Source organism: Gastrolobium bilobum, unplaced genomic scaffold, assembly GCF_033153095.1.
Source record: "Gastrolobium bilobum isolate Gb01-03AN ecotype WA unplaced genomic scaffold, APGP_CSIRO_Gbil_v1 utg82612, whole genome shotgun sequence".
Lineage (NCBI taxonomy): Eukaryota > Viridiplantae > Streptophyta > Magnoliopsida > Fabales > Fabaceae > Gastrolobium > Gastrolobium bilobum.
Window position 1 is genome coordinate 42,093 of NW_026898510.1, and position 12,521 is coordinate 54,613.

Below are 12,521 nucleotides of genomic sequence, written 5' to 3' on the forward strand. Positions count from 1 at the left end.
TGATATCAATCCCGCAGACACGGGAAGTCAGCTCGCCTTGCGAGTACCCAAGGTTCTGGTAGAAGGCTCTTACCATAACCTCCGAGTATGGGCACCGCATCTCCGCCAGGTCAACTAAATGTGTCTCCTCAAGAAACGGCACAATGTCGAACCGCTCCAAGTTGAAGAAGGCTGAATCCAGTGATTTCGGCTCGCAGAGCTTCCGGCTCATGAAATACTTCACGAACCTCTCGTGTGCAAGTATGTCATCCTCAAACAGATATCTGAACGTCAAGTCCGGAGCCTGACTCGAAGCAGCCTGGGGCTGAGAGGATGACCCTCCATCGTGACGACTCTTGGTTCTTCTCTCTGAATGGGTCACTGGCAGCTTTGAAACGCGTCTAGAGGTCATTGTGTCACACTATTAAACTGAAAAAATAACCAAAATCAGAAATCAGATACATACATGTTAGGGTTAGGGTAAGGGTTAGGGCCATTTTTTTCAAAAATTAATCGGTCAAAATCAAATTACATAACCATGCAAACTACAAAAACGCAATAAGGGACAAACATATTGGATGAAATCAGAACAGGAAACATCCAAAAAGAAAAAAAAATTAACCTTGGATGGATTTCAATCGGTAGAAGGAAGAGACTCACAATGCACGAACTAATGATCACAACCCCGAAGAACTTGAGCAAGATTTCGTCCTCAATCGCGCAACACAAGGAACTTCCAGCAGCTCTACTCGGGTACCACTTTGTTGGTTTTCCAAATGGGGCTGCTGGCTTGTTAAAAAACCCTACCGTCGACATTTACCCGGGTACACCCCTCTATACCCGGGTAAATAATGCAAGCAAATTCCCAGATTCGAAGAACACTACCCGGGTAGGCAAAATTTTTCAAAAAATACCCGGGTAGAGAGGGGTGTACCCGGGTAGGCTTGGTGGTCAACGGTCAAACAGGGGCAGATTGGTGTTATGTTTTTTGAGGAGGTTAAATTTTTGAAATAGTTTATAATCAAAGTCAAATTGGTAATTAATTATTAATAAAGGATTATAAGGGTCAAAAAGCCTCATTGACATCTTCCAATAATTAAAATTGAATTTATAATTCTAATTTTGTTATCCAAATAGATCTTTAAGGGATATTTGATAAATAAAGGATAAATTTTTTAGTACTCGAAAATCATGATTCTCAAAGATTATGAAAAAGTCACTTCCACGGAAACATTACGAAGAAATTATTTGGTATATCAAAATATTACCAGAATTTTATCCCCAAAAAAGTATAAAATTTTCCCTAACACCTGGGATTTGAATGGCATTTTGAAAAAAAAAAGTGTACACAACAAAATCTCGAAAACATCAAATTTCAGAAAAAACAATTCAAAAATCTTATACCAAATTTGAATAAATAAGATTACCACCACACTTTTCCGAGCCTATACCCTTGATTCTAATTCTAAACAGCAACATACGAGTAATATAATTTTTTAAAATTCCTTCATTACTTTTTTTTTTTTTTTTTGGTGAAGTCCTTCATTACAGGGGACTGATATTTTTAATAATTAATGACTAATATTATTAGTCACTTTTTTTATTAAAAATATAAATATATAAGTCATTAATTACCAAGAAGTATGAAATAATCACGAAAACACAAAGTTACATATGAAACTTTATTTAAGCAATTCTAATTCAGATAACCACAAAAAATTCACCAGACAAGAGCAAAAGTCAGGATTCCAACAATAAATACGTAGAATTTACTTAAAAAGATATACACAATAATCCAGCCAAAAATACAAAAAAATGAGGCCACTCTAAGTTCCTAACTTTTTGTAGTCATACAAAATACTACCATAGGCAAGAATTAAGTCACAAGACAGATGCTCCGAACCCAATCATCAAAAAATGGCTAAAAGAATCACCACATCCAAATGGAACTTCATATCCCTTCAATTCCTCCAGTATATCTGCGGACAATATCATGGTACACAGAATACAAAATGATTAAAACATGTAGGAAATACAGTCAGAGGACAGCAAATTTCAATAAACAATTAAAGCCTAATATTTATAACCTTCTTTATGTATCAGTCGACTACAACTTACTATGGCCAGATACACCACCTCAAAAACTAGCTCAAAGGGTGGTAGTGCCCAAGGTCTTATAAATTCCACATTAGTTGCCCATACAACCAATGTGGGACTCCAAGTCCCATACCTTGCAAATGGAACCCCAACATTCCACCACGCTTCCCTAGTGCGTGCCCCCACGCACAACTCCACGTGATGGATGCTCTGATACCATTTGATGAGACCTTGGGATGCACCACCCCAAAAACTAGCTCAAAGGGTAGGAGTGCCCAAGGCCTTATAAATCCCACATTAGTTGCCCATACAACCAATGTTGGACTCCAAGTCCCATACCTTGCAAATGGAACCCCAACAGTCTTCTGCGAGATGTAGCTTTAGAGTTTAAGTCAGAGATGGAATAAAAACGAATGTAAAAGAATGAGAGAATGCTGTAATAGTACTTGTAGTTTGACAAACACGACTTTCAAGATCAGTTAGAAACTAAATCAGAATGCTAAATCAGCCATCATAATAAAGGAGAAACCAAAAAACGCTGATGTATGTTTAAAAACCAGTTGCATTATCAACGGCTGCAAAGAAGGTTTATTAAAAGTTTAACATGTACACAAATAAGTAAACCTGGGCACTACAGATACTGATCACAATGCACACTTCCCAATCCCTCTCCCTTGGTTAAGGGAAACAAAATAAATGAAGAAAAAAAGGTCTGCAAAGTTGAAAAACATAAGTTTTAAACACGGAGCATATTTTGATGCTGAACTTACATTATCAAAGCTTCTGTAATCATGTTTATCAAAATGATTATCACAACTATATAAACTCACCATTGCTTGACATCAGTCGCACTGTCTTTGTGATCTACTACAATTTTTGCATGTTGTGAGCCAGAAGTAGAGCCATCTTCTTGAGGACCTGAATGAAGAATGTGGGAAAAGCCCTGCCCAATTGACTTCCACCATCTAGTAGGTAAAGATGTTTGTAAACTATCAGAACTCATAACAGATGATGGTTCAATTGTTCTAGCTGAAGCAGGATCGAGGTCAGAAAATCTGAAAGCACCTAGAATTTTTTCTGGAAGCTCTGATTCAGCTTGGCTCTCAATAAGAAAAGCCAGATCAACAGTCAAAGATGAGATATAACCAAATGCCAAATGGACAATTGCGCTTGCAACCATGGAAGACCCTATATCAATATCTACTTCTATGAAATTCTCTGCCGTGAAATATTTACAGGAAAGGGCGCGCCCAATTACGCATATAGCCTGCTCTCCAACAGCCTTTCTAACAATCCAAGGACCTTTGACAATGTTGGCAATCAACTTGAGCCTTGAGTTTCTGAACGCATTGTCACCTTTCAAGAACTTCTCGATCAGGGACCCCTCAGCAACAGGCTCTTTGTTTGTAAAATATGCGATCGCACTATAGTTATCCTTGGTTGGGACTTGAAGATTGAATGCCCATACAAAGGGTTTATCACCTGCTTGAAACTCATTATCAATGACCTTCCTAACTCGACTATTTGGATCGTTTAATATATCCCCGATTTTCACTGAACTTTTAATCCAATCAAAACCAAGAGGCTTGAGCAGATAATCACCAGCAGGAATCTTAACCCTTGTGGTAAAATACTCAGGACCTCTAACCATAAATGCATCTCCAGGAGGGGAAGCCCAACCATTTGAACAATTATCTGGCTCAAGAAGTGGAACGGCTCCTTCAGATATTATCCTATCTATCCATTCGGATTCCTTTCTATCACCAGGGCCAGCCATAAATGTGCCCTGCTTCCCTGTAATAATAATATAAGCTTTATAGTTATAAAAATAAATTGGCAACACTTATGATTACAACTATGATTGTAAGATAAACAAAAACGCTCCAGGCATAAGTCCTAAGTTCATCCAATTTGCCAAATACAAATAAAAGGGAAAGAGATTCCAGTTCTAAAATGGGCAGATGAAACTAGAAGCTAATAAGTATATCAATAACAAAAACTTAGCCCTGACTTGCTATGTAGCACCGATTCCGACACAGCGTTTTCGATACGTTTCCAGTACATTCTCGATACGGGATGTCGATACGATACAATACGTTTCCGATACGTGTATCCAATATGTTGGAAAAAAAATTTAAGTAGTATCGGTGCTTCATAGCTGACTTGTACCCAAAAAGGGGGGGGGGGGGAGTAGACTTTAATTGTGTAGAGATTTCATTTATAGGACTCCTAGAGGATTTTAAAAACTAAATTACTAAACAGATATGATTCATGATCATGGCTTTATTCAAATTTTGTTTGCATAGGCATGTTAACCAAATGAAGTGCAATAATTTCCAAACTTTAATTGTGTAGACTTTAATTGTGTAGAGATTTCATTTATAGGACTCCTAGAGGATTTTAAAAACTAAATTACTAAACAGATATGATTCATGATCATGGCTTTATTCAAATTTTGTTTGCATAGGCATGTTAACCAAATGAAGTGCAATAATTTCCAAACTTTTTTCCACAGATAAAGTGATAAACAACACTTGTGCCATTAACTTGCCAAATTCAATGCAAAGAGTCTATTTCCCAAACATCAACAGAGAATATAGTACCATCACCTGATAATACTAAAGTAAAAATAATTTGAGTTGGGCTATTATATGATGATTTAATTAATATTAGAGCTGAATACAATTTAGAAAGAAGTGTATATTAGGAAGCATTAAAACCCTTATGGAAGAACAGTAGACTAATCACGCGGGGTTTGCCGTAAACAACAGATGGCACAACCCCAGATAACAGTAATAATGATTAAACGAACAACCCCTCGAATATAAGCGGTATATTTAGAAATCAGAATTCAACACAATACCTGTAGTCCTGTACAGTGTGCAATCACTCCTTGTATTGTATCTGCTGTATTCGATTCAGGGTTTTGTTTTGGGACACACTTGAGATTGAGATTAAAGGTTTTTCCTTTATCTTTTCTTCTATCTATTTGATTTCCTTTTCTTTTCTTTTTTCTCTCTTTTCTGAAAAATTAAAAACAAAATTAATTACTTTATTCGCACGCACAACCGACAGAGAGGCGTAAAACTCAACATCTAGGCCCAAACATTTGGGCTATTACTACATTTGTTCAATAATTTGTTTTTATCTGGATTGGTCCAAACAAGTATGTGATTTAAAAATTATATAATTTATATATTTTTCATTTATGGTTTATTGCGTCATATGTGACCCAACCTATTCACACTTTTCAGTAATTATTTACTTAATTTTTTTTAAATACTTTCAAATAGGAAAATAATAATACAATTAATAGGTTTGATTTATTTTAAAAAAAATTTGCTTGAGAATAATTAAAAGTAGAAAGTATTGAGACAATTGATAATAGGGTCAACCTGTCAATAACCTCACTTATAATTGCAATATAAAATATGATTCTATTAAACTATTTCCTTATAAGGGAAAATTCGTTTGCAAAAATGGAAGACAATAATCATTAATTATTAGCTTAAAAAATCAAATTTTTTTAAATATGTTATTTTTTCTTTTACTGATAAAAATTAAGTATGATATTAAGCAAGCCATTCTATAAAAAGGAAGAACTAAGTTAAAAACATAAAGAATTATTACATTCAATTAGATAAGGTGTTGATTCGTTCGATAAGATATAAAATAAATGATTGTTGAACATATTTGGATTTAGAATTGTTATGGACTCGTATAATGAGCCCATTAAGTATCAAGCCCAACAAAGGGGAATCCAAGATATGGATTGATGCTAATCAATCCATACTTATCTTAATGTGACAGCATAGCTATCAGGGCTGGATCCTCATCGTAGCAAACAAGGGCCCATCCACACTACCTACAGGTAACCTCTATAAATACAAGGGCAAACCCTAAAGGTACACACATTCTCTCTCTTATTGTTATTTTGTCACTATGCACACACACACCCCATTGGCTAACGCCGTTATAGTATTCTGTGCACAGTGATCTCCTTGACTCAAGGGTATCTCTCTCATAGATACCTTGGAGAGGGCATCAGATCCAATATTAACGTACTAGCCTAGCTGGGCTAGACATCTTTGTCTCAAGGACAGATCATTGGCGCCGTTTGTGGGAATTTTTTTCTTTGAATCTGAATTTGAAGTTCCCACCAAATCTGACAAGGGATGGCAATCCAGACGAGGAGCAGTAGCCAGCAGCCACCCCCAAACCAGAATCAGCCGTTGGATCCAGTCATTGAGGAGATAAATCAGCCTCACAATCAGATCGGAAACAACGTGGATTACAACCACGTCCAGGTCGAAGATGATGTTTCAGACACCGCCTCGATGCCGATGCGTCGAAATGGGGGAGCTGCAGCGAACGTAGCTCCAACAAGGAGCAACCCTGCCCAGCATCCTGGCGATCTGGCTGCGCGCATTGCTCAATCGGCTGATCCGGATACTCGGATGGCCAACAACGCGTTAAACGCAATTATGGAACGAATAGCAACGCTGGAAACCCGTACTAACTTGCAACGGCAACAAGATTTCAGGGCTATTCGTGAGGAAAATAACAGAGGGATGCAAGACCTGGAGCGGCGATTAACACGGCGGACTACGCCAGGAATAACCAATGTCGAAGGTCAGCCTGCCTATGGTCGAGAAGGACCTAGTAACTCGGTTCAATCATACCAAGTTCCTCATGCAGGAAACCCTGGTAACCTGATAAACCAGGGATACCAGGTCGCTGATGGCCAAGATGCACAAAACCATCAAGCACATGCTGACGGTCAGGAGGACCGGGTTAGAGCTCAGTATCAACAGGATCCTCAAAACATCCGAGGACGAGTAGAACCTGGCGGATACAGGAGGAAGTACAGCAGGGGGCAGTATAATAATAGCCCATTCACCACTGAAATATTAAACGTTGTCTTCCCAGAGGACTTTGACTCGGCACGTTTATCGAAATATGATGGGAGCCAGGATCCGCAGGTGCACATAGATGCCTTTGACACGGACATGTATATTCGGGGAATTGACGAGCCTCTTATATCCCGAATATTTGCTGTAACATTAACTGGGGCAGCGCAGGAGTGGTTCTCAACCCTGCCTGTTAATTGCATCGGATCCTTTGAGGAGTTCAGACAGAAGTTCATATTGAAATTTGCAACCAGCAAGAAGCATCCAAAGTCTGAGTTCGTTCTTGGAAAGATACGACAGTAACCTGGAGAAACCCTCAAAAAATACCTTAACCGGTTCAAGGACGCTGCATTGCAGGTCCCAGGGTTGCAAAAGAATGTCCACGTCCACCTCATTGTCGCAGGTCTGGATGGTGGATCCAGACTCGCCAAGTCGGTCTATAAGGACCCAGTAAAGACATTGGAGGAGTTTAGAACTCGTTCAAAGAAATATCTTGAACTAGAGCAAATGGAGATTGCAAATGCGTAATCTGATGAAGGCAACAGAGTAGGCCCGAGAAGGAGGAGCCCACCCCTAAAGGGAAAGGAACGAGTTGACAGCAAAAAGAAAGATCAACGCCAACGAATCCCGGATATGAGAGACCGCATTGGAAGGTATGATAAGTATACACCTTTGAATGCGTCGCGTTCTCAAATCTGGAGAGAAGTAGCCACGACGGAGATGAAAAAGGTGGAGAGACCTCGTCCCATATTTGACAGAGGAGGATTAGATAAGTCCAAATACTGCACCTTTCATGATGGGTCAGGCCACACAACTGATCAGTGCTGGGATCTCTGAGATGCGGTGGAGAAGTTTGTAAGAGATGGTAGATTACGTCAATATGTAATAAAAACTCAAGGTTCCAAAAAGAACAAAAGGAAGTTGGGAAACAGGAATCGAAGCAAAAGTTCCATTACTGAAAAGAAGAACAAACAGGATAAGAATCAGAAGAATGATTCCAACTATGATGAATTCCCAGAAGTGGAGTTTGATTGTAATGTAATTAGTTGAGCTTTGGGAGGTGGAGGAGATACTGTAAGTGTTAGAAGAAAGTACCTGAAAGAGGTACTCTCTATCCGAGATCGTCCCAAGTTCAAAGAAGACCCAACCAAGCCAGATCCACCTCTTTTATACTTTACTAAAGAGGACATGCGCGGGGTGCTGCCGGGTCATGTTGAAGGACTGGTGATTGCGGGGACCCTAGTGAATTGCCGGGTTAGGAAGATTTTCGTGGATGCAGGAAGTTGTGCTGACATCATACTCTGGGATGCTTTTAAAAAGATGAACCTGGACGAAGAGGACCTCAAACCTTGCAAAACGACGTTGGTAGCCTTCAACGGAGAACATACGCCTCCTAAAGGTTACATTGATCTCAGGTTAACCCTGGGAACAAAAGAAGCGTTCAGATCAGAACGAGTTAGGTTCATAGTGGCTGACTTCCCTTCAGAATACAATATAATCCTGGGAAGACCGACCATACATCAGTGGGACATGCTGGTTTCTACAAAACACCAGAAGTTAAAAATGGTGAGCAATAAGAATGAAATAATCACTGTTTGTGGAGATCAGAAGGAATCCAGGGGCTGTTACTTTGATACTATAAAAGAAAATGAAGGGGGACGTTTGAGCCCACCCCGAATTCACTCGGGGGATAAAACCGGTAAGAATCTAATTCCTCAGCAATCTAAGAAGCCAGTCAATATGGTTGAACTCGACATGAGAGAAGAAGTAATGCCGAGACCCGAACCTGATGGAGAGATTGAGGATCTCACGCTGGGGGGAGAGCCTGGCCAGTTTACCCGCATTGGTAAGGCCATAGACCCTCAGATCAAGCAATTTTTGGTTGCCTTTCTTAAAAGCAACACTGATGTATTTGCGTGGAAGTCGTCTGAGATCCCTGGCATCGACCCCGCATTCTGTTGTCACAAATTGGCAGCTTATCCGGGGTCCAAGCCAGTTTCTCAGAAGAAAAGAAAACTGGGACCTGAAAGGAAACAAATTCTACAGGAACATGTTAAAGAACTTTTAGATGCTGGATTCATTCGAGAGATACAGTACACGACGTGGCTAGCCAATGTGGTGATGGTGAAAAAGACGAATGGGAAATGGATAATCTGTACTGATTACACAGATTTAAACAAAGTTTGCCCAAAGGAAGCTTATCCTATGCCTAACATAGATCAGCTGGTAGATAACTCGGCTGGATTTCATCTGTTGTCTTTCATGGATGCCTATTCAGGATACAACCATATCTCAATGTACCCAGCGGATCAGGAAAAAATGGCATTTATTGCTGAAAATGCCAACTATTGCTACAACGTGATGCCATTTGGGCTTAAAAACTCAGGGGAAACTTACCAGAGGATGATGAATAAAGTCTTTGAAGATCAGCTGGGCAAAAATCTAGAAGTGTATATAGATGATATGATTGTGAAGTCATTTGATATGATGAATCATGTTCAGGGTCTTGAGCAAACGTTTCAAAAGCTCAGAAAGTATCGCATCCGCCTCAACCCGGTAAAGTGCGCATTCGGGGTGGCTGCAGGAAAATTTCTGGGTTTCATGCTAACCCACAGAGGGATTGAGGCAAACCCGGATAAATGCAAGGCGGTGCTTGACATGATAGCACCCCAAAGTAAAAAGGAGGTCCAACAGCTGACCGGACGATTAGCTGCGTTAACCCGGTTTCTTCCAAAATGGGTTGAAAATGCCCTCCCATTCTTTAAACTTTTAAAGAAAGAAGCAACTGACGGATGGAACCCGGCATGCGAAGCCGCGTTTGAAAAGATAAAGAAATGTTTATCAACTCCACTGATCCTCTCAAAGCCAAACACAGGAGATGTTTTAATTCTATATTTGGCAGTAGGGGAGGAAGCAATAAGCGCTGTACTGATTAAGGACACAAACGAAGGCCAGGAGCCAATTTACTTTGTCAGTAGAGCCTTACAAGGTGCAGAGATCAGATATCAAAAGCTAGAAAAGGTGGCTTTTGCCCTGCTGGTCGTGGCTAGAAGATTGCGACCGTATTTCCAAGGCCACCAAATCATCATCAAGACTAACCAGCCTATTCGGCAGGTGTTTCACAAACCAGACCTGGCAGGAAGAATGACTAACTGGGCAATAGAGCTCAGTGAATATGACATAACGTATGAAAGTCGGAAAGCAATCAAAGCACAAGCCTTAGCTGACTTCATAATGGAATTGACACCACAGAACTCGGAACATGAAGAACATGGGGACGCATGGAAGGTCTACTTAGATGGATCTTCCAAAAATAGAGGAAGTGGGGCTGGAATCATATTAGAAAGCCCAGAAGGAGTAACCATAGAGCATTCTCTGAACTTGGGATTCCCAACTTCCAACAATCAAGCTGAATACGAAGCTCTAATAACTGGTTTGATCCAGGCTAAAGAACACGGAGCTAGGAAATTGTACATGTTCAGCGACTCACAGCTGGTAACCTCGCAGGTAGAAGGAAAATACCAAGCAAAAGGTCCTCTACTGATGAAGTACCTGAGTCGAGTTCAGGAAATTATGGCCGACTTTGATGAGGTTCGAGTTTCTCACATCCCGCGAGGGGAGAATAACCGAGCTGACATCTTGTCGAAGTTAGCCAGTACCAAAAATCTAGGGAATCACAGAACTGTGGTTCAGCAAAGTATAACAACGCCGAGTTGCATAATGGTAGTAACCTCTGTAAACGACTGGAGGAAACCTCTGGTTGATTATTTGGAGAAAGGGATACTGCCAGAGGATCGACTGGAAGCTGGTCCGAGATGCGACCCAATATGCTATCGTGAATGACCAGCTATTCAGAAAGGGTTTGCATAATCCCATGTTAAAATGCTTGAACTCGGAAGGAGCCGAGTATGTCCTTGCCGAGATCCATGAAGGAATAAACGGGCACCATATGGGAGGCAAAGCCTTGGCCAGAAAAGCCCTCAGAGCTAGTTATTACTGGCCGACCATGAGGGCAGATTCTAAAGAGCATGTCAAGAGATGTGATAGCTGTCAGAAGCACGACAAGTTGATCCTTTCACCACCGGAAGAACTGAAATCTATCTCGGCCCCTTAGCCCTTCTTCAAATGGGGAATAGATCTGCTAGTACTTTTTAAAGCTGCTGAAGGACAACTCAAGTGGTTGATCGTGGCTGTGGATTACTTCACAAAGTGGATAGAAGCAGAACCAGTCACCACGATCACCTTGGCTAGAGTGCAAAGGTTCTTTGAACGAAATATTGTTTCGAGATTCGGAATCCCAGCCGAGGTGGTTAGTGATAACGGAACGCAGTTTGCTGATAAGAAATTCCAGCAGCTAATGAAAGACCTACACATCACACATCGTTTCACATCTGTGGAGCACCCACAGTCAAATGGGCAGGCCGAAGCGGCCAACAAAGTGATTGTGGAGGGTCTCAGAAAATGAATGTTTGCTGCAAAAGAAAGCTGGGTTCACCAGCTATACTTTACCTTGTGGGGTTACAGAACTAGCACTCAAACTGCAACTGGAGAAACCCCTTACAGACTAACGTATGGATGTGAAGCCTTGATCCTGGTGGAGATTGGAGAACCCTCCTGGAGAAGACTGAATAGTCTTGAACAAGGTGAACAACAGAACAATAGAGTACTTATTGAAGAATTAGACCTTGTGGATGAAGCTAGGGTCACTGCTCACTGCCGGAATATGATGGTCAAACAACAGACTGCAGCAAATTATAATAAGAAAGTGAGACCAAGGAATTTTGAAAAGAATGACTTGGTACTCAGGAGAGCAGACATTGGCAACAAGAATGCCAGAGATGGAAAGCTAGCTGCAAATTGGGAAGTACCTTATCGAATTAAAGAAAAACTCAAAAAAGGAGCTTACATCTTGGAGACAGTTGAAGGCAAAGAAGTTAAGCGGACCTGGAATGCAGATAAGCTGAAGACATACTACAGCTAAATCTGCATTCCTCCGCTTAAATATTTCAAAATGCAATTTTTCTTTCCTCTACTAGGGGTTTTATTAAAAGCCGAATATGCCGGCACATTCATGTAATTCGCAATTTGATATCAATAAATGAGGAATTTTTCTTGTCTATCTTTGATATATCAATACTAAATCCGAGGTACAAATACAATTTTCCATAATGACTCTGATCAAGTCAAAATGTCACTATTTTGGTCATGATACCAAAAAGGGGCAGATGACATTATTATTTTTACCTTAGATAAATTGAGTTATGAAATTCAAATTCAATTAAATGGCTAAGTCAAAAGACAAGGCCCATTATATATGCAAGCTTACCAGAGTGAGTAAGTTAAACAAACATGCGTCATCGAATTGACATAAAGCAGAATCCGTACGATGCTTTGACCTCGGCTAGGTCATGAATCAAAAACTCGTATGATGCACGAGTTTACGACAACAAATTGGGATGAACACTTCACCCAAAAAGTAGTGAAGAATAATGCAACCTCGGTGTATCACTCATCAAGTACGAAGGTGAAATATAT

The 12,521-nt window shown here is 40.2% G+C and overlaps 1 protein-coding gene across 1 annotated transcript; it reads right to left on the bottom strand.

The window, feature by feature from the left end:
* Positions 1–1,693: 1,693 nt before the first annotated feature.
* LOC133316989 (protein ENHANCED DISEASE RESISTANCE 2-like) lies at positions 1,694–5,084 on the bottom strand. Its single transcript, XM_061518786.1, has 3 exons — positions 4,940–5,084; positions 2,907–3,870; positions 1,694–1,958 (listed from the first exon to the last, which is right to left on the bottom strand). Coding segments are annotated over exons 2-3 (948 nt in total). The 5' UTR covers positions 3,854–3,870; positions 4,940–5,084; the 3' UTR covers positions 1,694–1,957.
* Between the last annotated feature and the right edge of the window lie 7,437 nt (positions 5,085–12,521).